Source organism: Ambystoma mexicanum, chromosome 13, assembly GCF_040938575.1.
Source record: "Ambystoma mexicanum isolate Mex_15411 chromosome 13, UKY_AmexF1_1, whole genome shotgun sequence".
In the NCBI taxonomy this organism is placed as follows: Eukaryota; Metazoa; Chordata; class Amphibia; order Caudata; family Ambystomatidae; genus Ambystoma; species Ambystoma mexicanum.
Window position 1 is genome coordinate 443,411,506 of NC_090938.1, and position 27,732 is coordinate 443,439,237.

A 27,732-nucleotide genomic window follows, 5' to 3' on the forward strand; every position below is an offset into this window, starting at 1 on the left:
TATTTGTCTAAAGAATAAAACAATTGAAAATCAGGCATATAATTACTACAATGGAGATTTCACAATAACAATTTATTTTCATTCTGTCTTGCACGTTTCAAGCAGACTGCCATGTTGCCTGTGATTTTAAAACAAAATCCTATTTTTCAGCCCAGCACCATGATGTGACTCTGGATCCAGAAACTAATCACTGTGACTTGGCTCTATCAGATGACCGAAGAAGTGTAAAGTGGTCTCAGAGTTCGGATGATCTACCAAAGCATAAAGGAAGGTTTGATCATCGCCCATGTGTCTTAGGATCACAGGGGTTCACCAAAGGAAGACATTACTGGACGGTGGAGGTTGGGGAAAGAAAAGACTGCATAGTGGGGGTTATTCTGGAGTCTGCAAATAGAAATGGTGATGTGAGGATAACTCCCAATGAAGGTATCTTCTCTGTGTCGCTCAGGGAAGCCATTGTCCGCGCAAAGACTATAGAAGGGCCCAGAAGTGTGGACCTGGAAAAAATCCCAACAAAGTTTGGCGTTTTTCTGGATTGTGACAAGTGGGTGGTTTTTTTTTACAATGCTGAAAACATGGAAGAAATTTATGTTTTTAAAATTAAGGATGACAATATTGAAATCGAGGATCATGAGGCGATTTTTCCATTTTTTTATGTTGGGCCTGGGGCAGAGCTTAAGATGTGAATTCCACTTTTGTCCTGCTTACAGTGTAATATGTCTTTTGAAGAAATACTGTCATACAGCACTGAAACTCCTGAACTGGCCTTGTCTGCGCTGCAAAGAAACCATACGTATTGCAGGATGTGACTTCTGCCATTGGGTTTTCCACAGTGTGATTTTACATCAAGCTCATTCCGTTATCCGATCTGTAAGGTATGGAAAGGCATTTACAGTCAGGCTATAGGGCACCAAAGTTTATATTTCCCAATTTACTTGAGACCTATGTCCATCGAGTTGCTGCAACCTAATGACAAGGTGAAAGATATTTTGTTGGCGAAACAAAACAGTGTAGAGTTCCCCCTCCACCCTCCAATTGAATTAACAGCGCTGATTCACTGATGCAGATTGTGTCTTATACTCTTCTGAAACCGATTCAGAGTCTATTATCTATGCACTTTTGGACCACAATATAGCACTTTTAAACCTTTTAGACCAACACTGGCCACTTTATTTTCTTACAGGAGATGGTTGGCCAACTGAGGAAGTGGGTCTAGTAACATACAGTCTGATGTGTTAGTGTTGGGAAATCTAGCTGAGGACATGCTGTTGTACTATTAGCATGCTATTTTATATTCTACTAACCTCCTCAACATTACTTATGTGTTATTTACTTACTAACCACTCTACAAGAACTCTAATCTCCACTCTTGTGTTCAGCACACTAGACTGCTCAAGCCTAGTCTTTCCGCTCCACTTCTTCTTCCCTCTAGAAAAAGTCCTCAACTTTGCTACCTGCACTCTATACAACCTCCCCAAATCTTCCCCCACTTCTACTTATCGACAACATGTTGGTTGGCTTTCATGTGCAACCTCTCTCTTCAAGTTCCTTCTAGTCTTGAAAGCAATCAATGGTCTTGCTCCTCAATGCCTGTCTGTCTGTATTTCAGTTCACCCACCATCAAATGTTTTCCGATCTTCCTCTGCACTCAACCTCACTGTCCCATACCCTCCATGTGCCTTCTCTCACTTCTGCTCTTTATCCCTCCTCAGCCCGCCCCACTGGAACCCACTGCCCATAACAATCAAAGCCACCCCATCTGTGGATCTCTTTTAAGTTTGCCTTACACTTCACTTACTTGCTAAAGAGGCAGCCTCCGTGGCATAGCCAGATCTGTCTAACAAGTGGGGCCTGAAGCTGATGTAGTTGGGCCCACCGCAGTGACATTTACATCAGTAAATGCCCACGTAGCGCTGTTGAGTAAACACTGACAGATTTTGGGTGGCCTTGCCTACTCAGGCCCTACCCTGTCTACGCCTCTGGGGAGCCCCCCCTGCCCTCGCCCCCATCCTCTCTACCTAAGCCCACTACTGCCTCCAGTGATGCTTAATAATTACATTTTTTGTATATAATTAGTACTCTTCTTCAGTTTGAAGCACTTGCCCCTTTAGGTTAATGTTACATTTGTAATTCACCCATTTTCTCATTTACATTTTGTTTCTGTTTTATTTTGTCCACGGTATATTTCCTAATTCTTTTTACGCCATCATAAACTGGCTCACTACCTGTTCCCATCTTTATGCTATTTATTGTACAGACACCAGTTGTGGGAATGCTTCAGCCATCTGTACATTGGTTATGGAAAGAAAGATGAATCTAATGATGTTATCAATTCTTTCCCCGAGGTAGCCTCTGCTCATGTGGCCAGGAAACGGCAGCTGCTATCTGATCCTGACCCTGGGGGCTGCTATCTGATCCTGACCCTGGGGGCGGCCATATGAGGTAGGACCACATGGTGGGAGGCGACCCTCAGGGGGATGACATGGCATCATTGGAGAAAGTCACATACCCCTGTGCCCTTTTAGGGATGTTCCTTCCCTTTCTCATTCCCTGATGGCATATTGTAACACTCCCCCCTCAGCCACTTGCCAAGCCTAATTCAAGTATTCCCCAATATCACCCAAGGAACAGTATGTTAACAACTAAAATGAGGAAGAGGCAGGGAGCCATGATGATTACACCCATTAGAGTCCAAGATGCTCAATATCATATCAGGAACAACGTGACAACTGAGATAAGAAAGTGGGATGGAGCAATGAAGACGACCAAGACTGATAAACCAACACAGCAGTCTAGTCTTTGGAAGTCAGTCAATCATGCCGAGAAGATTAAATTTGCAACAGCTCACCCCAAAGGAAGAGACCTGCAGAGGCTGCCTTGTACAGCGGCCTCGGCTGTCACCGGGCAGAACGCTGAGGGAGAGAATGCTGTGCGAAGCAGCATGAAAGCAAATGCAGACAGCACAAAGAGGAACCAGAGAGCAGGAAGCCTGCTGCCTGAGAATATGAGGCAGCAGGAACCGTGCGCAGTAAAGAAGGACACAGCAAAGACCCAGCAGCTAACGGGACGCACGACGAGCCAGCAGGTTGGAGGTAGGAGAAACACGAGAGACATTGGAAGCACCCAATAAGCCCAGGGATGAGGTACGGGTTGCCTGAAAGTGTGTGCTGTTTCATGAAAGGAATGCATGAGAGGCCCAAGACAATGGAACCGCTTCTCCGTCAGCATCAGACTCGCCACCACGCTCCAAAAATTCTGAAAATAACTCAAGACTGCCCCTTGTGCCATCTGACTCACTAGATGATGCCCACCACTCTCTGCCACCCGGTATAGCTTTACCCCTCCTCTGCATCCATCTGTATCCTACCCCCTGCTGTATATCTGTTCTGTTGTTACCTCTGAAAACCGCTCAGTTATGCATCTGTACTGTTGTATACTTCTGTAAAGCGCTCTGTTACTTCTTGAAGCTAGGTCTGCGCTCAATAAATATACCATAACAGTAATAGGTGAGAACTGCCATTGATACAGGAAGGGTGATGGATGTGGATGAGGCGAGCGCAAAAGGCCCGGAACCTAGTCAAAGGACACAGAGATATGTTGATTGCAGTGACTGAGTCATAAAAGGGGAGTATGGAGACACCAGGTCTGGAGTGGCCATGTGGACAATGGTCCCTAGAGGCAAGACTCCTTTGACTTGTACATGGTATCCGGCACCTTGTGCGTTCTCACCCACTCAGCCTCCTTGAGAGCACACAGTCACAGGTGAGAAATGCCATTGATACGGGAGGGGGGTGGATGTGGATGAGGTGAGCGCAAAAGTCCAGGAACCTAGTCAAAGGACACAGAGATATGTTCAGTGCAGAGACGTGGCCTTCTAAGGGGACTATGGAGACAATTGTCCATAGACGATGGAACACGCTGAGTTGTACATTTACTTACACTGTGCTGCACCTGCTGGCCCAAAATTAAAAAAGAAACCTTAAAGGGATTAAATAAATTAGTGCATTTATAAGGGATAACTCTGGCTACATTATGATATAGTCAGAATGATATTTAAAAATTATTGATGGCAGTAACAGTATTCTGTCTTGATCTAGATGTTATAGCATACATTTTTTAGTAGTATACTTGGAGGTGTTAGTGACTTAGAAGTTACTTTTAATCATTTGTCATATTACCTCATTGATTTTATTTACTATGACAATAAAAGTGTTATTGTTAACTTTTATTGAAAGAGTTGTTTATTCAGAAATAGAATGTATTCTATATAGATTACATGAAAGCAAAAAGTAACGTGAATAAATGATAAGAGTATGATTTGCAATCGCACTTTTAATGCAAGTACAGATTATTTTTTATCATTGCAGTGTATGTGCCTTGTTTTATGTTGTTTAAAACTTGAGATTTGAAAGGAAAACTGAAAACTTTAAATGAAACACATAGTAAATTGAAATAATTTGAAAAAAGCCAATGCATAATTATTTTATACATATATTTTTCATTAAAAGTTACATATTTTAGTAAAATGCTCGTTTTTGTTTAGAAAATGTTGATGGTATATACAAACTACAAATTATACTGCTGTGGTTCAGGTACTGTCTGTATACATTTTGTGTATTGTCTGAAGTTAATACGGAATTCTTCATGAACGGCTTGAACCTCACAGAGTTATTGCTCGTCGAAAGCGGAAATCCCAGTCTTTCATGAATCCACCATGTAAACGCTCGATAGGCCACAAGCCTGTACCATCTGTGTAACAGATACAGAAATAGTTTTGTTGAATGAATCTAATAATTGCATGTATCTTGTTTTGCTTATCATCTAAAATACAAGGCATTGGTATGTTTTAAAAAAGTATCTGTGGGAGTACGGACAGTACAATTCTTTATTTTCTTTTTTTAAACCTTTATTTAGAATTGCACACAGGTAGGTTTTATACACATCTTGCATTAAATTAGGAGACATTCACACTACTATCATTTACTTTTCTTGTCATTCTGGGTTGTCGGTTACAGCTTTCTCAGATAGGTATTGTCTTTATCTGGCTCAAATGTTCCTGGGTCTCGAGGTGGGCTGTACTGAGTCTATGTACAGCTCTTCGGTGTCGCTTGTCCATATCATATCTTTAACCCAATCTCGCTTGGTGGGCGGTTTATTAGATTTCCACTTCAGCAGTATGGCCCTCTTAGCTATCAATAAACTCAAGTTCAGTAGCTTCCTCCAGGTTGGATTCATCTTCCCTGTTGCACCAAACAAACAGCATTGGTGACCATTCGATGGGTTGATCAGCCATTTCGTCTAGGACTGCGCAAACCTCCGCCCAGTACTTATTCAGTTGTATGCATGCCCACAACATATGGAAGATGTTTGCTTCTTCGGAAATACATCTTGGGCATGTGCCTGCTATTGTTGGGTATATGCGTTTCAGTTTGGTAGGAGTATAATGTATTCTTTGGACAATGTTATAATGTATTAGTTTGTATCTGGCATTGCATGATATATATTTGGTCAGAGTGCATATCTGTTGCCATTGGTAGTCCTCTATCTGGTGGCCCAGATCTTGTTCCCACTTAGTTTTGGTTTTCCGTTTTTCTGGTGGGCGAGACTGAATAATGGTCTTGTACAGTGTGGATGGCGAAATGTTCCCTTTCTCCACAGTGAACATGTATCCCAGACCCAGGTTTATCTCTGGTTCGGCTGGGAAGTCGGGCCATAGGTTTGCCAGGGATGATTTTATGCGCATGTAGTACATCCTGTGTTTGGCCACATCACCCACTATATTCTTGAGGTTGTCCCAGGTCGCAAATCTTTTGTCTGGGAACAATTGACCCCACTGAACAATACCTTTGGCGCCCCAGTGTGTAGCTGCCTCCCTGTCCAAGCTGGGTGGTATTTGGGGGTCACCCCAGATTGGCATGCTTGGGTGTGGTACAGCTTATCTGTGCCATATATTTCAGTGATTCTGGCCCAAGCTGTGGTTGTGACCTGTGTTGGGTTGATGGAGTTGTGGCGTTTGGGACAAGGTTTTGTCATATTGTGGAGTAGTGTGGTGGGTTTCGTTAGGTGATGGTCGTTCAATGAGTCCTTGGGGTTGAGAAAATCTGTAGCTCATTGGGCGGCGTAGTGTGCTTGTGCAGCTAGATAATAGAGTTCAAAGTCTGGTGCTGCTAGGCCTCCTTGTGCATAAGGATCAGTTAGCGTGGGCATGGCTAGATGGCTACGTGAGCGGACAGGATCTCGAGGGGCTCCCATAGATCCGCTAAAGATCCTTTGAAAAACTAAGTTTCCCATGGACAAAAGCATGCCGCAGCGCACCCAGAGATGTAGGAACGTCTGGTGCACGCATCGAGCGACGCGAGAGGCTGATGAGTGGCAATCTAGAGAAACCACAGCCACAGAAAAGAAGCCGGGCGCCCGAGATTGGGAGAAGAGCAAGATGGCGGGCCCAGGACAAAAGGCCATAAACAGAGTGCGTGGTGGCACTGTGCGAGGTGTGGAGACCAGCCTGTGAGCAGCATAAGGACCCGGCCCGAGGAAAGCCTGCTGGTCCAAGTGACGGACACCGTGGCCCGAGACGGGGATAGGAACGACAGGGGTTCCCCGCACACATCAACTTCGGGAAACTGCTGGGGACTCAAGCGGATCTCCCCGGGCGGCGCTGTCGCCACTGTACATGGCGCAACAAAGCGACTGGCGCTGTGCACTCCGAGCCTCACGGGAGGGGGTTGAAGTGCCCGACGGAGTGGAGGCCCCCGCAGTGTCAGAGCTCGAAGGGGCTGGATAAGCTAAGAGGTGCCGGCCCCTGCGGTAACCCGGATTGCCGGGTAGACTGTGCAGGAATCAGCACAGAAAGACAGCGGAGAGGTCTAAGTACGGCCGGCCCCAGCGAGGGCTCTAATCGGCCGTGTCGTGACTCGTGACCTGGCACACCGGAGAATGGAGTAGGGAGGCCAGAAGTGGAGGCCGCCCTGGACACTGGGGCTCCACTAGATGAACAGAGTGCCCCGAGGGGTGCACCCAGCTGGGCTCCTCGGTGACACATATTAGGATTGTAAGGAGGCTTGCTCAGCCCTAGAAGGCGTATGTGAGCACGGGCCCCCTACATGGTGCGGCATCCGCAGCTACTTCGCAGTTGCCGCTGTCGAACACAGGCTGGGGAAAGGGGAAACTGATGCGCCTTGGCCTGAGGATCACCGGAGATAGAAACATCTACAAGGTGCCAGGGCCCCGTGCTAATACCCAGGCACAGTAGAGAGACTCAAGCCGCCTGAACGAGGCCCGGGTTCTGTTGGATCCCACTACCAACTGAACGGGGCAGAACGAGCAGCTTACTCTGGGACATAAGCTGTACTCCAGAGAGCATACAGAAGGTAGCCTGTGCCGGCACAGAGCTCGACACTGGCGTTAAACCCACTACTGCGAACCAAGTGGTCGAAGGGGCCCTGTCGAGCCCCGGAGCAGAAGTGTGGGGAACCAGCAAATGCACCCGACCACCAATGACTGAGGGAACCACAGGTGGAGCCTGTGGAATAACACTGAGTTGGACCAGGCACGTGGGAGGCCACAGCCCATTCCAGGAGCGCAGCAGGCAGTAGGCGCATACCCTCAATACGGTCGTAGTGGGCCCTAATCATCAGGAACAGTCTGACACCACGCAGACCTTCAAGCGAAAAAAAAGTTGCTGTGCCAGCCCACACCTAGTGAGTGCAGCACGATGTCTAACAAAACTGTAAGACCAAGGAGCAAGCAGCCCACACTGGATGACTATGCCAAGACATCGCCAGGGACAGAGGGGGCCAGGAGTAAGGACAAAACTAACACCGGGAGTGCAGAGACTCCGGGCACAATCCAGGAGGTGCTGGCTGCGATTGCGGACCTGAAATATGCCTGGGAGACTAAACTGGGGCTGGCCATGACCGAACTAAAGGTGGCACTGAACCTTAAGGTCGGGGCGGTCCAGGAAGAGGTGAACCTACTTAGGCAAGATGTGAGAACACTGGCGGAACGCACCGGAAACCTGGAAAAGGAGATGGCCCGAACACGGCGGAATGCGCCGCCCACAAATCAGAACTTCACGCCCTTGTGCAGCGGGTGGGCAACCTTGAAAGCAGAGCATGGGAGGCAGAAGGACGCACCAGACGCAATAACATCCGCATTGTTGGATTGCCAGAAGGAACTGAGGGGCCTAATCCAACGGAATACGTAGAAACCATGTTACTGCAGGAGATAACTGGAGCGGCACTGACCCAGGGGTTTGCTGTCGAAAGGGCGCACAGGTCTTTGACGAGGAAGCCGCCTCCAGGAACCCCTCCCAGGCCATTGATTGCAAAGATCCTGAATTATCGGGATCGTGAAAAAATACTCAAATTCTTCCAGAAAGGTGGAACGATCGAAAGGGGGCCACATACTCCACATATGCAAGAGGGGTGGTCATATGGGTAGCACCGCATGTGCCGTTTCAGCTGCTCCGGTCGACAACAGACCCGGAAGGTAGAATGGTGGTGAAAGAGGAACAGATAGGCAATACTCGTATTACGCAGCGCTGCACAACCTGCATACTAGGCTGGATTATGTGTTCGCTGCCGCCGAAATAGCGGGAGAAATGGTAGGCGCAGAATACAAAGCCAGAGTGCTTTCGGACCATTCACCTTTGGTCGTGGAGTGGCGGAACCATCCCCCTAGGGCGCGAATCCTGACGTGGAGGCTCAGAGCTGAGGCCCTACAGGACCCCGGATTCCGAGAGGACCTAAGGGAGGCCATCATAGAATATTTTGACATTAATACCGGCAGTGTGCAATCAATGGGAACAGTATGGGAGGCATTCAAGGTGGTGGTGCGTGGGGTGGCTATATCAAAATCCAAGGAGTCCAAGGGGGTATAGGACGAGAGTTGCAGGAAACAGAAAGAGAGTTAGAGGACTTGATGCGAAGGGGGGGGAGCACCCGGGAAGACAGTGCTAAGACAAAGGAGTTACAAAAGGCTAGCAGCGAGCTCAGGGATAGGTTATGTAAACTGAATTATAAGAAATATATAGAAAGGCAACATGCGTGTGGAGACAAGCCGGGCAGACTACTGGCCTGGTTATACAAAAATAAGACACCCCGATTGGTGATTAGAGAAGTCAGGGATGCGGAAGGCCAGATCCGCAATACCCAGGAAGGTGTCACCGAAGAGTTCCTCAGATATTACAAACGCTTGTATGAGGACGCAGGTGGAGACACGGGTCAAGAAATTCTTGAAACATTAGAAGATGTAGGTCTGCCCACCTTAGATGACTTGGAACGAGCAGACTTAGAGACCCCAATCACCTTAGACGAGCTGGAGACAGTGATTCAACATCTGCCCACATGTAAAGCGCCTGGGTCGGATGGGTTACCCAGCACATTCTATGAAGCGTACAGTTACTCCAACCGCTGCTAGCCATGCTCAATGAGGCCTACGAACAGGGGGAGCTGCCAGAATCCCTTCGAGAAGCAGTGATCATCCCGCTCTTAAAACCGGGCAAGCCGACTGCGGACTGTGGGTCCTACAGGCCCCTATCGATGCTTAACCAAGATAGCAAAATACTTACAGCGGTGCTCGCCAACAGGCTTAAGCGAGTAATTGGTAAATTGCTACACCCGGACCAAACAGGCTATGTCCCCGGCAGAAGCATCACTGACAATCATAGGAGGCTACACCATATTATTGATCAAAACTGAGAAAGACCCGGGTGAGCTGGCCATTGTGTCACTGGACGCAGTCAAAGCCTTCAACTCAGTGAGATGGCCATGGTTGATGGCGACCCTGAAAGGGTACGGGATAGGGCAGGGGTACATTGGATGGGTCAAGATGTTATACAGCTCTCCGATTGCTAGGGTTGAAACCGGCACCATAATCTCAGACAAATGGCAACTTAGTAGGGGGACTAGACAGGGATGCCCTTGGTCACCCATGTTATATATTCTTGCGTTGGACCCGTTAGCAATTTGCCTTAGGCAACAATACGGTGAGGTGGGGATTCGTACGACAGGAAGCACACACCTGATATCACTTTATGCCGATGACATGCTCCTCTACCTGCGCTTCCCGGAAGAGAACCTGCAATATGTGTTGGAGGTGATGGATTGCTACGCCATCCTCTCGGGCATATCAGTAAACCCCGGGAAGTCCAGCGTGTTCCCCTTGGGGAGGTATAAGAGTGTTCCACTAGAAAAACTGCCTATTCTGCAGATACCCTGGCAGACTGAGACGTTTCGATACCTAGGCATAAACATATACCACAAGGTAGAGGTAGAGCACAAATACAACACGGAGAAAGCAGTTGCAGGTATCAAAAATAGCATGGAGTTTTGGTCCAGATTGCCCCTTGCTATGATGGGAAGAGCAGCATTGCTCAAGATGGTGGTTTTACCCAGACTGCTACACTTTTTTGTAAATGTCCCTGTTAGGGAGAATTCTCTGTTTAGGCTGAATTTCCTAACCTAGTGAGTCCCCGAGCAGCTTTGCTGGATTTTTGGGGTTTATTTTTTTCTCCTGCCAAGAGTGAGACTCTTTTACCCTCACTCTTGGACATGATTTGAGTGTATTCCTTTGACTCTAGATGTGTTTAATGGGCTATGGGGTCTTTTACTCCATAGGGCTTCATGTGTTTTTGTGATGTGTGTTACACAGCACCCTCAGTGCAGTAACACAGGGGTGTCATAGTGACCCCCCAGTATAGACTCCATACCCTGGGACTGACTACTGTCTCCCAGGGCATATAAAGTCACCATTAACTTTACTAGTCTTGAATTCTGAACAGAACCAGTACAAACCATCATATTGTGGACGTACTGGCCGGGGCAATTCGATTGCCCCGGGGTCTGTTAGTCGAGGGGGCATGTCTCCGTCCCCCCTGCTCGAGTTTTGGCTGGTGGCAGTGGATACTACTTTTAATATTCAACCGCGAATATTTCTGTATGGGATTTTCCCATTATTCGAGGCTACTATCTTTATTTATTTAATTACGATAGCCTCGAACATACCGCCGGTTTATTTAATTATTATTAATTCTCCGGTTGGTATTTTTGGCCAAAACTCGGTTCTAAAATGGCGTTTGTGTTCTCTTCTGTGACTCCAACCCAAGTCGAGCCCTTTGTTCCACTTTTTTGGCGGGCTTCTCCACAGAAGCCCTCCAAAGTGGTGCCACTCTGTCTGGGGTACTTAGGAGGGGCAGAGGGGGATTTAGGCACCCTGGACTGAGTTGCCTAGGCAACTCAAGTCGCACTCCGTCCTGATTGGCCCAAGTGGTGAGCCGGCCGGCTCACCACTTAGCATGTTTGAGTGACAGCTAGGCTGAGTGAATGGGGGTTTTCTGCATAAAAGCAGGTCTTTGGGGACTGGAACTTCAGAAGTCGCCACAGGACCTAAGAATCCGACGAGGGAGAAGCTGAGTCGACCTGCTACGACGACACCACCGGTGGAGCCCTGCGGAACCGTCTCACCACTTTTCCCAACGACAGAGGAGATCTCCCGCCGGAGAGTCTTCTTCCTTTGACTGGTGGGGATAACCAGTTTCACCATCTTTTCGCCTTCCCGACGCATCTCGTGCCAAGCACCCCGGCAACCGGAATACCACGTTTTACCACGACCGCGAAATAAAGGGTAATACCTTTAACCGGAAAACTCTGCGGCTGGTTTCTTCCCTGGCATTGCAACGACCTTCATCTTCCCTCCAAGTCGAGATCTTCTCTTCCTCTGGACGATGCCGAGACTTGCACCCGCTGCCAGGAACAACTGCCACCGCTTGAGGATCCTTCCCACTTAAGGTACCGTGTTCCGCCTGGCTTCCCTTGCCACCGACTGTACGGGGTAGATTTAGCCCCCGGCTTTTGAACCTGGGTTAGCCTGGGACACCCTGGCTAAACTTTTCTGAGCCTCTCTAAACTCTTTTCAAACCATCTGCAAGACTTTCAAAGCCTAGTGTAACTGTGTGATCTTGGGCGCATTTGTGCTCTGCTCTCTCTAAGAGTGGGCCGAGCCTATGGACTTTGGCTCACCAGTGACTTTTGCTCTTCTGCCTCGCTAAAAGTGTTCCTAAATCTTAGAGTGGTGTATCTTCACATATTCTGTCTTTTTCCCTCCCTTTTTCATGAACTTATTGGAGTGCCATCTATAGTTAAGCGCTCACCTCTGTCTGGAAATAAGTGGTGTTAACTAAGACTTGTCTGATAAGGAATAAGGGTTGTATATATCATAATAGTAACTGTGTTTAGAGTGTTTTACAATAAGAGTGCTGGAGTGTTTCAAACAGTGTGTTTTTAAATAAATAATTATATACTTTGATACCAAAGATCTGGTCAGTGTTTGCTTGTGCTATTGTGTCTGAGTGTCTGAGTGCCTATTGTGTATACTTTGCATATTGCCTAACTCTTCTTGAGGGAAGTCTGACTGCTCAGCCACAGCTACCAGGTAAATCTGGGTGGTACAGACTGCTACCAAGTGGGTTTACTGCTAACACCTGTAGTCCTAAATCTTTTGCAGTGTTCCCAAAGGGATCCCGTACTTGATCCCCAGACGTTTCTTCGTCAGACTTCATGGCCTGTGCAGGGGTTTCATATGGCACAATTCCAGGAACAGGCTGGCCCTTTGGAAATTACAAAACCCGTGCGATAAGGGGGGCATAAATCTGCCAAATTTTGAATTGTATTACTTGGCGGGACAGCTACTGTATGTAGCTAGGTTTTTATCTGAAGAGGAATCAGTGGAAGCCAGGCTTTTGCAGGATGATTCTGCCCCATACTTCTTAAAAGAAACAGCGTGGCTGCACAAAGCGAAAGTGACAGGGATGGGGAGAGTGTTGGTGCTGGGCTGGGAGGTCTGGCACAGAGCATGGAGAACTGTGGGTGACCCGGACCCGCTCTCTCAGCAGTTCCCGCTGGTAGCGTTATGTGGGGGAGACTCCCAACTGATTAAAGGGGTCCGCAGATACTGGGAACCGATGGGCCTGGCCACCCATGGATACATATGACAGGAGGGGGAGGCATTAGGATTTCAGAGATTACTGGAGGAGACCGGGGTGCATAAAGGCCAAAATATTACTTATTCCAGGATCATGAAACGGGTAAGGGAAAGATGGCCCGAGACAGTACTCGCAGAAGAACCAGATGCCACCATAGAAATGATGTACGATGTCTCGGAGGGCGGGCATGAAATATCTCAGATATATGAGCTGTTGAGTACGAAGGCGGGGAAAGAGCTGCTTCAGCTGAGGCATGACTGGGAGGAGGAGGTGTGGGAACCCATGACAGATGGACAATGGGATAGAGCCCAAAGGTACCACAAAAAAGTGTCCCGTAATGCGAGACTCCAGCAGATCCAGCTATATATCACCCACAGAGCGTACTTGACCCCCCGGTAGAATAGCCAGGTTTGGTGGCTCGGCTATACAGAAATGCCCCAGGTGCGGAGAGAAGGAGGCTGGGCTGTTGCATATGTTCTGGGCCTGCCCGGAAGTGAATAGATTTTGGGTGGAACTAAAGGCGAGAATGGCCAGTAGTGGGATGGTGCTTGACGTGGGGTCTGCCTGGGCATGTATGCTTGGGGGATTTCCAAGGCCACGCAATCTAAAGCATATTAGCAAGATGAAAGACCTGGTGTTACGCTCACCTGGTATCCACAGGGACGCCACCCAGCTGGGTTACTCACTGGTATGCTTCTCAGATTTGCCCTGATGTGGTCTGTAGGGAAGATTCTGCCTGAATATACAGGAGGACTGTGTTCAAGACTGACCGACTGGGGTAAGTATCCTCCCTCCACCCCCGTATGCTTTCAGTCCCTCTGGTGCCCTCACCTTGTGGTAGATTTAGGCTTGCTCTCCGTCCTGCCTTCTTTGCAGGGGTGTGTTGTCTTTCATGGGCGAGTGCGGTCCAGTTACTTCACTGACGCCGGCCCGTTTGATATTGTTCAGGTAGGTCTTATTGCTGCTCTTTAGTTTTGTTGCTATCCTGCATGCCTTTCTTTGTTTAAAATGTCCCTTTTTTTCTCCTTTAGGTATGCAGAGCTTCAGCACGGCGAACTGGCTTGGTTGACCCCCGCTGGTAAATGATGGCGCATTAAGAGCGCTGTGATGCAGTAAGTAAGCGCCATGCGCAGCGCTGCAAAGTCTTGCCTTTGCTAACCTGTGTTTTCCTTCCTTGTAGGTCGCGGTGTTCTTCAGCGCGAGTGGAATGTCCGGAGTAGTGCCAGCCGAGAGGCGACCAGCCAGGTAAGCCTTTTGAGCAGTTGGTAATTCGTAAATGTCTCTACAGCTTTCTTTAATGTTGCCTCTATCTTCCTCTTTCAAGTCGTTCTGTCCGGGAGGCGTGCAGATTCGAGGAAGCTGTTCTCAGTAGCTGCGAGTGTTTAAAGATGAAGACTGCAGGTAAGATGCTGCTGCTAATGATGTTCCTTTTGTCTCCTTGCAGGTTCTGCTTCTTCGAGGTTCGAGGGAATAGCTGGACACGCTGAGCGTCACGTTGCAAGCTGCAAAGTAACACAAAGCATGTTCTGCAGTCAGAGTGTGGTTTATATAGCCCAGATAAAGTAGTACCAGGGAAAGTAGTTCCAGGCCTGCCACACCCAAAACACTAGGCTGCATAGCTTGGTTCTTAGGAACCAAGCTATGTGGATACCTCCATGTTGGCTGACAATACAATAAAGTAGTTCCCAAGCATATTGTTGTTCATGGTGTATGAGCCTGGCACCATAGGCGCCAGGACTGGCCCCATGAGGGCTTTTGAAGAGGATGCCAGGCTCTAGAGGCCCGAGTCCTGATTCCACCTGGCCAATGGGTTTGCCAGAGGGGGTTTTGGGCGAGGGTCGTGACACCTGGCTTATATCTTGGCCAAGCACAGAATTGCGATGTGCTGGAAAGCGGCCCATCGGCCTAGAATAGAGATCTGGTGGGCAGACCTCCTGAAATGGGCTGAGGCAGAAACAGCGGCCTGGTATGAAGTAGTCACTAGAGGGGGGAGGAAGAGGTGGGTCCCCTGATAGCCTGGAGGCAATTGGTGACCTCAATGGCAAACCCTCACCAATCCAACCACGAAACGGAAGACTTGGATGAGTTGATGATAGTTGAGACACCTGAAGATACACAGGTGGATGGAACGGATATGACGGCTCAAGTTATTGGGGAGGGAGGGGGGAGGACGGAGGAGAGCATTTCATAATTTAATGTTTTAACATTGATCACAAACGTCCTAAATGGTTGTAAAGTTTGGAGTTTTGTTTGTTTAAAATAATAAAAATTGTTAAAAAAAAAAAGATCAGTTAACACCCTCCAACTTAGTCTGATTTCTTGGCGTTGAGTCTAAGGTCAGAGAACTCGCCGAAGGTCCTCACCTCTGACAGGACTTTCCCTAGCGTGCGGGCTGGGTTTTTAAGATATAATAGGATGTGATCGGCGTATAGTGTGATGATTTCCAATTTGCCTTCAAGCCACAGCCCATATGCGCTGTACCGAGCCCTGAGTATGTCCGCCAGGGGCTCAATCACCAATGCGAATAGTAAAGGTGATAGTGGGCATCCTTGCCTGATGCTGCCACGGAGCTCCAGTACGTTTGATAGGGAGCCGTTGACACTAATCCTGGTGTAAGGGCGTGTGTATAATATTTTAATCCACTTAATAAAATTAGGGCCGAACCCATAGTTCTGTAATACCCTGAACAGAAAGGGCCAATGTACTGTGTCAAAAGCCTTTTGCATATCAAGGGAGACCACCACCCCCTGTGTTTCGTCCGGTATTGCCGCCAGAATTTTGTGACAGCGTCTGATATTTGTAGCAGTGGATCTGCCAGTGACAAATCCTGCTTGGTCCTCATGTACCATATAGGGCATTAGCGGGGTTAGCCGGGTGGCCAGAATTTTTTAGAAGATTTTAGAGTCAGTGTTTATTAGTGAGAGTGGTCTGTAGGAGCCACAGTCTTCCGGTGGCTTCCCCGGCTTAAGCAGTAAAGTGATGACCGCTTATCTAGTTGTTTCGGGTAATTCCCCTTTTTCTAGAGCCTCTGTCCATACTGCGTGTAGCCTGGGTACGAGGAGCTGGCTGAACTCTTTGTAGAATTCCGCCCCGAGGCCATCAGTGCCCGGCGCCTTCCCATTGGGTAACATTTTTATAGCTTCTAATATCTTGGCCTCTGTGATCGGGCTTTCAAAAGTCTCTCTAGTGGAGTCTGCTATTAATGTTGTAGGTATGCGGGAGAGATATTGGTCTATTTCCTCATGAGTGGCATTGCTCTGAGGAGAATATAGCCGTTTGTAGAAATCATTAAACGCCCCCATCACTTTTTGTTTGTCCGTGGTCACAGTGCCGTCTGTCTGTTTTATGCATGGGATAGTAGTCCGACTCTGCTCTCCTCGCACCAGTCTGGCCAATAGTCTCCCCGGGCGCTCTCTTTCCCCATAGCGACGTGCCACAGCAGGCCTGTGGAAGTAGCAGATCTCGCGGTCAGCCGCTTCCTTAAATTCATCTAATTTCGTTTTGATCTCTAGTCCTAGTTGTGGGGAAGGTGACTGTGCATACTGGGTTTGTTTATTGGCAATATCTGCATCTCGGCCGACTAGATCTCTCCGAATATCTTTAAGGACTCCGAATTCAGTGGACATTGCAGTGCCTCTAATACAGACTTTAAATGCTTGCCATAATACCGCTTGACTGGACACAGAGCCCTCGTTAATCTCAAAGTATTCTCGTATATGTTGGGCTAATGACGTTTTATAGACCAAGTCCTGGAGGGCAGCTGCTTTGAACCTCCAGGGGGGTCTGCCTATTTTTACGTCGGGGATGCGTAAAGTTAGTTGTATAGGTGAATGATCGGAGAACGTCCTAGGGTATATGTGAGCATCAGTCATCCAGCTTAATGCGTCGGTAGCGATTAGCCACAAGTCTATTCTGGAGTGCATGTCATGCACTGACGAGTAGTACGTAAATGCCCTTTTGGTGGTGTTCAAGGAGCGCCATGCGTCCCTTAAGTTCAAATCAGTCTTATGGGTAAGTATCGTTTGGGCGGATCTAGATAGTGCCCTTGGTTGATCCGATGTGCGGTCTAGGTGTATATCCAGAATGGTGTTGATAACACCACCACATATCAGGTGTGCTGTCGGAAACTTTGCTAGTTTCCCGACTAAAGTGGAATAGAAGTCAGGGTCATCTGTATTAGGGCCGTATATGTTGAGTAATAGTACCTCCCTGTCGTGAAGGGTGCCATGGACCAGAACATATCTGCCCTGCGTGTCACATCCAGAGTGGAGACTTACGAATGGAAGGTTTTGTGTATGAGGGTCGCCACACCTTTCGCACGGCTAGAGTACGACGTGTAGTATTGGTGTGTTCCCCAATTGGGGGCGAGCTTTCTGGCTTGCTGTTGCAGTAAGTGCGTTTCTTGCAGGAAGACCACCTTGGGGACTAATCAATTAATGTATGCAAGAATTTTCCTTCTCTTGATCTGGGAACCTAGGCCCCAGACATTCCAGCTTAGCATTTTAATGTCTTCATTTCTTGATTCAGCCATTCTCCCAGGTATGTGTGTAATTATGTTCAGTGTGTTCCATTTTTAGTGTGGTCTTGTCTGTGCGTATGTTCTTCACCTGTGTGCTTTTTATTTTAAGTTCTTCTCCCCCTGAACTAAACCCCAACAAAGTCACTCGGCTGCCCTCTCCCACCCTCATAATTCCCCGAACTTTAACTATGCCCGCTCGTCCCTCCCTTTCCCTTCCCATTAACTCGTAGTGCACATGCTACAGGGGGACTGTAGCGGCATCCCAGGCCGCCATTTCTTATGTTCTCATGCGTTGCGGCCAGTTCTGCGTGTTGTTGCTCTAGCTCATCCTGAACAAAAAGGGTGCTCATTTCTTTATTTTGGGTGGTCTGGATTGAGCTTGCCCTTTTTCTTTATGGGGCTCCCCCGGGAGGGGTTGGGGGGACCGGTTTTCACATCATCGTTCCTTCCTCTTGTTTGTTCCTCATTGTAGGGTCTCATAACTTTAAGAGTCCTCCTCATTACTCGGCTGATATGTTGGCATGGGAATATGTGTCTCGACAAAGTTTGCCGCTTCTTCGGGAAATGTGAAGAAGGAGGTTTTGTTCTGGTGTTGTATTTTTAGCCTAGCCGGGTATAGCATGGCATAGGGAACGTGTAGTTTGTGTAGTAGTTTCTTGACCCCTGTAAATAGCCTTCTTTCTTGTTGTACTGCCAATGAATAGTCTGGGAAGATGCAGACAGTATTGGCCTCCCACTTCAGTTCTTGTTTTTCTCTGGCAGTTTTCAACACTAGGTCTCTATCTCTGTAATTCATCAAGCGCGCTATGATGGGCCTCGGGTATGATCTTGGCTTGGATCATGGTGCCAAGGATCTGTGTGCGCGCGCCACAATGAACATGGGTGACCATCCAGGATGCCCCAGTAGATCACGTAAGAGTTTTTCCAGTGCTTGTTCCATGGGTCCTTTCAGGGCTTCCTCTGGCATACCAATTATACGGATGTTGTTCCGTCGGGGACTAGCTTTTAAGTCTTCGCACTTGATTTTAACCGTTCCTGATTCTTTAGCCATAGTTGTCACAGTGTTCTTTAATGCTTCGAGTCCATCTTCCGTGTTGGATATTCGCATTTCTGCTTCAGTGATTCGGGTTGTGGTCTTGTCCAATTGCGTTTTGATAGAAGCGACATTGGCAGTTATCCCGTCTAATTTCTCATTGAGTGAGGTGAACCCCGGCTGCATGGCCAGGAAGACTGCTTGTGGGTCCATCGCCTGGGGAGGTGTAGCCGGTTGTGTCTATGGTGCTTTTTTCGTGGACATCGTGGCTTCTGTGTCTTTCCTCGTTGTCATTGTGTATTTTTCAATGGCTCCTTTCCCTTTCTTGGGGCCGAAGCCCTTGGGCATCGTACTTTGCTTCCTTTGCTGTCGTCTGTGGCGCTGTTATATCTTGCGGTTCTTTACGACCAGAGGCCATAGGGTGGTGGGGGTGCGATGGTCACGTGCTGCTCCAGGATCTCTCGTGTGAACTGGATGCTCCACCCGGTTGAGTTCCGTGTGGCTATTTCTAGTTGTCTAGATGATGATGTGGATCTGTCAGATTCCGCTGTTATGGGGAGAGGCGGGGTATTCTCTGTGTGTTCCTTTTCTTCCCTCTGTGATCTGTCTTGAGAATGTAACTATTCGCACTGTGGTTTGAGGTAGGTTATGCTTTGGCTTGCTTGCTTTCCTTCTCTGCTGTTATTCGTTCTGGGATTGTGATTACCTGGGCATGGGCGCGGGTACGTTGTGTTCAACCAGCTTGGGGGTGCCCTCCCTTGATTTAGCTGTATTCTCTGCTCAGCATGAAGTGTGTGGACTTGTTCCTGCAGTAGTATTGGGTGAGCCCAGTGGTTCTATGTATAGTATACTATACACGTGTGCGCCTGTCGCTTGTTACTGTATGGATGTGGATATAGTCTCATTTATCCTTGTGGTGTTGTCCGCTGTGGTAGCCACCGCTGTGCTTGGGGTCACTGGCTAGGGATTAACTTGAGTGTCAATGCCTGTGGGCCTCTTCACGAACAGTTATATTACTGATGCAGGCTGGGAGTTATCATTGTTTGTGGTGGACCCACTATTCTGCCTGGAATTTTACTGGTGCGTGGTCACCCCAGTTCAATGGGGGATGCGCATGGGAGCGACCCTGCCCCTGGCTCCCGTAACTGTCACTAACTTCCTCCATTTGTCACGCCTTCCATGCCACGTTTTCTGGTGCGTGTTAAGTGGTGCTGCGCGTTTATGTTGGTGGGGGGATTCCTGATGGGTCCCCCTTCCTTTTTATGGTGCCTCACTTTGATGAGGGGGAAGGCGAGGGGGGGGTGGCAGCCGCTGAGCGGGGAGCTGCACGCCGGGGCTCATGTTGGTAAGTAGCGGGCTGGGTATTGCACCGTCTCCACCCGTGACCCCCCTACTACCGTTTGCGAGACTGCTCCTTGGGTGCCTTAGCCTGGCCGTGGCTCCTGGTCGGGTGCCAGAATTACTCGGTCTGCAGGCGCTCGATGAGATTCGGAGCGCCCGCGACCCTCCTCAGCGTATTGGCGAGCTGCCTTGTCGGGCCTCTGGTCCTCGATTCCTCACACCGCTGTGCTCCTCCTCTTACACAGCGGTTCGCAGAAGCTGGCCTCCCTCGCTGGCAGCGTGGCACCTTCGCCACGGTATATCTCAGTGACCGTTGTCCCGATTTAGTCCAAACTTCGTGCTGATGTTCTAGTGTCCTGGAGGAAAATTCTCGCCAATTTGTAGGCAGAACCTTATATTAATAACGTTAGTCGTATTACGCCCCGGGATGCCAGCAGAGCTCACACGGGAGCTTCCATTTCTCCTCGTGCGCAACAGCACCCCCCCTGACAGTACAATTCTTTTAAAGTAAGGGTGATATATAAATGTGTACACCCTTTCGAACAATAAAAGATAGGAACATAGTGAAATGTTTTTTTAGTTTCAAAGTTAATGACATTTAATTGTTAAGTCAATCAATAGAATGTTGAAGAACTGTACCTTTTTCAAGTATAAGAACATTTTTATCGTCAGTGAACCATCACACTCACAATTTAGTAGGAGAACAACATGAACAGCTACAGTTCAAAGTTCACACAAATAAAATATATAAACGAGGGAAAACTGTTTCTCTTAGTTCGTGCATCAGTACCATCATCATTCTCAAGACGGATCTTCTAGGGCAGGCTGCCCTGAAGTCATGCAGCTGGGTAACAGATACCAGTGGAGGCTCTTTTCCGGCTATGTAAGCCAAGCAGCTAGAGTTTTCAACCATATTTGGCATTACCTCGCATCGAAGGTGGGTAGCCCAAGTGGAAACACTATCCATGCAAATAGGATCAGGATCTTGTGATTGATGCTCACGTCTTACAGTAGCTTCTCCATATTTTGGGCTTCTTTCTCTCTCAACCATTTCCTCTTCTGTATACTCCGGCTAGTCTAGGTAGGGCTGATTTGTTGCCATAATTATGAGTATTGAAGAAGTATAAAATCAACTGTGAGAGAAAAAGTAAAAAAAATAGTAATTTGGATAAAGTAACAAAATGAGGTTTTGCTAAGGACGAGTATGCTCGTCCTTTTTCCATAGGCTTGATTAAAGCTCAGCAGTTAAGGGGTTAAAATTAAACGTTAAAGACAATTATGTGAAGAAACAGACATGTTAAAACACAATATGCAAAGACAAGAGGAATAGGCCCAAACGTTGAAACTTTGCATTGGCACACGTAAAGAAGAAGTCATGTAAATATAAAATGTTAATATGGTTTGGTAAAGACATTTGCACATTATATAAAAACCTCTTTTTAAATAGAAAGCGCTTACAAAGTTAATTAATTTGTGGTAGTGTAAGTACCTGTTCTCAGTACGTCGTACTTGGTAGATAGCTGAACAGAGCAAAAAGAAGTCATGGAGGCTCAGAATGAAATTGACTGACACGTAGGAAGAAGAATCTCCAATGTTGTCTGATCAGAAAGGGTTTGTTGATGCGTATTGGCATTTGCATGGAGACACATCAATAGATTACCCACAAAGGACATTCGCATGAGATGTGCACTGGCTTTGTGACAGGTGGCGTAAGCATCTAGTGATGTCATCTTGAGGGGCGGGTGATCTGGTTTACTGTTGTGAGGGCACTTGAACTTAGGGCGGTGGATCAACGGATAAGATTAGCACAAGAAGGCGGTTTCTGATCATGGGTTTCCTATGTGTAAATGTTTGAAAAACAAGGGTAAGATGCATTGTAAACGAAATGTGGATTGATACATGCTCAAATCTGCATGCCCGATCAGTTGGGCCAATACAATTCTTGAGAGAACTTCCCTTTTAAGGTGGCATAGCTTTCAACACCTGCCAAATTTCAGGGATTTTGTTGCATTAAATCAGCACTTTAGCATCACTTCAACGAATGTTTTTTTCACAGAGTGTCAAGGGTTTTTTGCACTTATTCACCTCAACTGTCCCTTAACTACATTTGTTTTACTGACTATTGAGAGTTTTGTTATGCTGTAACTCCCACCACCTGTAATTCTACCCCTTTCTTCTTATAACATAACTAATGTTATGTCCTTTGTTATCAATGTGTGTTCTTAAACTACACAACATGGGATTTTTTTGAGCATGTCAACTGGTAGGGCTTTGGTATTCCTAAGGCACTCTTATGAATTTGGATGGAACTACATGGTGACAACACGGCCCATGTGAGGTATGGTCCAGATGGGGCATTAACAAATGAGGTTGAGAGTAATAAAGCAGTTAGTCAAGGTTATGTGCTTGCACTAACCTTATTTAATCTCTCTGCACAAATTATCTATCCAAAGTGTTATGGTAGTGTACCTCTGATGTTCCCAGGACAGGAAACAAGCACATCTTTTTTGTGTTAAACAGATGATTCCGTTTTGTTAGCCAGATCCCTCGTGGCATTGAAGCCGCAAGTAGAAACGTATGAAAATTGCATTGGGCCTGATTGTGAACTTTAAGAAATCGAATACCATGGTCCTTGCAAGAAAGAACTGTAGGCTAAATGCAATGGTGATATAGGGGGGGTTAAATTAGAAAAGTTGTACCAATTTTTCAAATCTTGAAATCAAATTTAGTATTGCAGATCAGTTACACTTCATTGGCCAAGCTTGAAAAATGCTTCAGACAAACAGAGCAGCATGATGTTTAATGAATAACATTTGCATACAAATGACTGCCCAATAACAGTCCACTCTCATGTAACCCCAGCAGGAGGTTGCATCTCAGTTTACACCCACACACAACACATCCTCTTGCGCCTAGAATACTCTAACTACATACCAACTGAGAAAGCTCCAGCGGATTCAAAACTCTGCAGCTAGGCTCCTCCTCACACTCTACCCCAGAGAACACATCTCACCCACACTCAGGACACTCCACTGGCTGCCCATCAGCCGACAGGCCTCCTTCAAAGCCATGTGCATTACCCACCGCACAATTCACAAGACTGGCCCGGTATTCTTCCAAAACAAGCTCACTCGCTACCACACCAGCAGAATCCTCAAATCAGGCTCCGCACACCTCCTGGTAGTCCCTCCTTTCAAGTTCTCCAGATTTTGAGGTGCCTGTTTCTCTGTCCTCGCACCCACTTTCTGGAACTCCCTCCCCTTCACACTCCAGCTCATAGAGGATCACATGGCCTTCAGGAAAACCCTCAGAACCTGGCTTTTCCCCCCGACTTCTTGATTGCCTCCCCGCACCCACTCCCTGCATCTCGCACACATGTTTCATCGTACAGTCCCCCCTCCCCAGCACACACCCCCACCTGCCCTCCCACCAGCTACTAGCCTCTTCTTTTTTTAACCGCTTTGCTCTGCCACCCCTCCTTCCTAGTGGGACACCAAGCACGGATGGAGGACTCGGGTAGTCACTTCAGCAACTTGCACCATGAACGTAACCATGTTAGTGGGCTAGGTATTGCACTCATATGGGCAATGCGTAAAATGCACCTTGGGAAAATCATGCTGACTTTCAGTAGGATGACAGTTGGGCACCTCAGAGTCTTGGAAGTGTATAAAGATACATTTGTCTCGATCATGTCTTTAGAACAACAAGAAAAATAGTGACACAGTTTTTCAGTGACTAAAATAACAAAAGAAATTCAAATAGTTTTATCTTTTATTTTGGAATGGTCCCCACCCAAACCCCCCTGTTTTCCCTGCTTTAATAACCTCCCCAGGCCACCCACACGTTTTAATCCCCCTCCCCCACATATACTTTTATTAAAAATTCAACATTTTTGTCCTTATTTATGTTTCACTGAAAACGTTTGTCACTATTTTTATTTCGTTATAAACACTGTATATCGTTATGGAGCAGCAGTATAGGGCTGTTCGTAAGTGAATAAGATTCAACAAGCACAAAATAGTTTTCTATGCTCAGGGTTGGGTATGCCGTTTTTACAGCACCAACAAATATAGTGACTGCCCAGACCTTAATTGTTTTCCAACATTTCCTTAAGCATTTCTACTTGCAGGGACCGGACGCAATTTCAGTGGACACATTTGAAAACATTACAATACTTTTGTGTTAAACCAAATTGCGAGGTTATATTTCTAATTGAGAAATACAGCCGAATTCCGCCCTTCCTGAATAAATAAATTGCTGTTATTTTTCTGCATTCAGGTGACTCCACAGTTCACAGCGGCTCCCTGGGCTTGCTACACTGAATGCTTCGCAAAGCCATAGCCAACTACTTCCAGAGAATTCCCTACCCATTGCTGCTCAGTAGAGCGTTGAGCCCCAGACCCAAGCTTGGCTCAAGGGTTCATGCTAGTCACCTTTAAACCTGCATTCTAGGGAAAATGAAACTGAAATTTGGGTGAGACTGGCTGATCTGTGGCCCCCTCTTTCCTCTCCTGGTTGCTTTTAGGTTACTTGCTGCCCGATTGCCCGCCCTCGCCCACTGTTAGCTGCTCACTCCCTTGTGCCTCGGCTTCCCTCACTGTGTACTTCCACTTATGATTTGTAAAGTGCTCTGTTGCTTCTGACGCTAGTCAATAAAGACCCTAATTATATTATTAATATATATGATATGATATGGCATTTATAACGCGCCTATACACAAGTGTTTCAAGGCGTGAAATATAGTGTATTGGGAAGTGGGTATTCAATATTTGAGTGATTTAACAGCCATATAACCAATAGTGCTGTGGGTAAACTTTGGCTAATGAAGATGCAACAATGAATATATTAGTAATTAAACACATGGTTGATAATTTCAATATAACCAGCAGGCCCTGGCTATGTTATATCAGAAATGCTTATAGAGTGTTGGTCTAATTGATCGACTCAGGAACACAAACAAAATAAGGGCTGGAGCTGCTAAGACAATTAAGAATGTGATATTGCCAAAACTGGTTGCTGAAAGTGAGTTCCAGATGGCCAGCAGATCAACAGTGAAAATGCATCTTCCATATGCTTTGCCAATTGCTCCAGCTAAGTATCTGCAGCGAGTTCATTTGGGAGAGACATGGACCTGCCTTAACGCACTCTGCACGGGAGTGGGGCAGATTGGCACGCAGATGGAGGGCTGGAGTAAGGCTACGACCCTATCACTGTCTCTCCCCGCAATGAAGGAACAGAATTCTTGCAACATTTTTTGATTTTCTGCTATCTATAATAAGACATTAGGAAATGTACTTTAATAAGACTGTGCAAGCAATTAAATAATAGTTAAAACCATTATGGATTGTTTAATGGTTTTAGGGGACCCATGTGCTAGATGGGCTAGAGGTCCATGTATAACTAAAGCTGTTAAGAGGAGGAATGTTTTGTTGGATTCGCCTGAGAGTAATTTATGCATCATTGTCATGATGTATGTTGATTTGGTATCCCTATTTCCCAGAGTCTTAAATATTGGAGTTAGTATATGTATAGTACATTTTAGTGATGAAATACCAATGACCAACACATTGTCCATAAAATACTGTGGTGGTGTAGCAATAGACCATGATCTTTGTTAGCATTTCTATAAAAAGCATAGAAATATTAGTGGTAGAAATGCCTTGTCGATACAAAGTGCTACTAATTGCTGGTGTTTCATAAGAATATGATTGCATTATTATCTGAGATGTTTTTGTCTTTTATGAATGTGTGTATTGTTATTGCTTTTATGGATTGTATTGAGTAATCCATACTATGTCTGACATGCTCAAGTACACAGTTTTGCGGCAGCTTTGACTATTTGCCATACAGGAAATAATTGTTGTTTGAGAGGGTGCATTAAGTCATTTATGAAACTAAGATGCAAAATATAGGTTTCTGCATTTTTGGGTGAATCCCAATAATGACCGAATGTCAGTACCCTTTTTGTGAACGTTGTGCACGGCCATCCATTCAGGATGCTGGATTACCAGCAGTAATCTCGCTGAGTGCCCAGGATTTTGCCCGCTCTCAGGCTGGTTGCACAAAAACCTGTCTGCAACAGCTCACCTTTCCACTGGGAGCTGCTTCTCCATCTCTCTTTTGGCGGCGAAGTGACAGATTCACCTCCAGCTTTTTGCTGGAGGTAAGTCATCCACCACCAAAGTCGTGGTGCAGTAGTGCAGGGGGGTAAGGGAATTACCGTCATTTTTACCCACATTGTCGTACTTAAAATGATGCCCAATGTTGTTTCCTCCTTCACTTCATGTTGCATGACCCCACAGCCTGTGCTGAAATTCTTAGCGTCCCTGTGAGGGGAGCGAGGGGGGCATAGCTGAGCATTAGCCGCCGGTCACCCTCTTAATGGCCATTGCTTGGCCGGGACATATCTCCCCACTCCTTGTGGCTGGATCTGGACTTTTCAATATATTAATATACATGCAGCATATATGCTTTGTATATACATTGTAAAACAGTGTTAACAATATATAATAACAAGCAGTATACATAAATTACATTAAAATACATCATTACACACATAAAACAAGACATTACATTTAAAATTAATTTCCATAATCTTCCACCGTTGGTAATGAGCCCAGTTAATTACATGTTAATTGAAGGAACTATCTCTACACATTTGTGGTAAAATGTGACCATTAAATAAATACAATGCTGGTCATTCCATCCATAAATATTTGTCACAGAAGAGCAGGTTCCCTGCAGTAAAAACAATTATTATAGGATTTTAAAATTTGGTTCCTAATATGGATGAGTCTGTCACATCTTGTTTCTGCTCAAGCGATTCGATTGTTTCTTCCCCACATAACCGGCAATATCACTCGCTATGGTTAATGCCTTTCCGCTCACCTTCAGTTTCTAGAGTCTTACTTTTATTGAACTTCAAAAGTATGTACTTTCTTGTTAACCATAACTGAGGAAAAGCCGTAATATATTTAGGAGGGCTACTTCGAGAGTGCATATATCGAATAAAAGGTCCACTATGGGTCTTGCTTGATAATTGTACACATCATTGTCTCTATCAAATGATGCGGTTTTATTCTTGAGCCAATATTGTATTCTCTTTGTTTGTGTTATTCGCAAACATCTCAATACCACATCCACTCTTCCATTTGTTAAAGACAGTAAATATTTTTCCCCACACACCAATTTGGACTTTTACAATACAATTGTTACTCTGTCTTGGGTTTTGTTTTCAGACTTGGAAACACAAAGGCAAGACCAGTTTACTTACCCAACTATTGAATTCCTGTTTTGTTGTCATAGACGTCATTTGCTTACACATTTTAAGCATTAAAGTATTTTCACTTCTAGATAAATTGACTGCTTTCAAACTTTCAGGCTTGAGAACTTTTGACTTCGTCTTGCAACTTGCAAAATGTTAACTGAAGCATTGTGGTTTAACATAAAGACAGGCCATTGGAAATAACCAGGACAAAAAATGACTTAAACACTTTCTTTTTTCCTTCTGAATTAAGCATTTAATTGGTATGAGAGTTTACAAATGGACAAGACGGGTTCTAGAGCTGTTATTTAAAGAATGTTTAACTGAGAAAAGTATTTTTTTATTTGAACGTAGAAATGTAAAACACAATTATGAATGTGGTTATTTCTAAAATAGAACAGTTTTAATAGTGTAGTATATATAGCTTTCTTTGGCATAAACCAAGATCTGTGGATGTGTTCTCACCATTTTTTAAAGTTTGTATAAGACAGTTATTTATGTCAATTTCTTGAAAAACTGCAAAAAAACTATTGTGTTGTGGTTTTGTTACACAAGATCTACAATTAAAATAAAAGTTGGTGTATTTATTATTA

General features: G+C 46.1%; 1 protein-coding gene across 3 annotated transcripts in view; it reads left to right on the forward strand.

Annotated features, from left to right (window-relative positions):
- The window catches only part of LOC138521321 (butyrophilin subfamily 2 member A1-like), a 773,333-nt gene extending 745,601 nt beyond the window's left edge, over positions 1 to 27,732 (forward strand). For all 3 annotated transcript variants that reach the window (XM_069634063.1, XM_069634064.1, XM_069634065.1), the window contains one exon: positions 151 to 27,732. In XM_069634063.1, the coding sequence (XP_069490164.1) occupies positions 151 to 686 (536 nt within the window). In that variant the 3' untranslated portion in view covers positions 687 to 27,732. The remainder of the gene's footprint in view (positions 1 to 150) is intronic.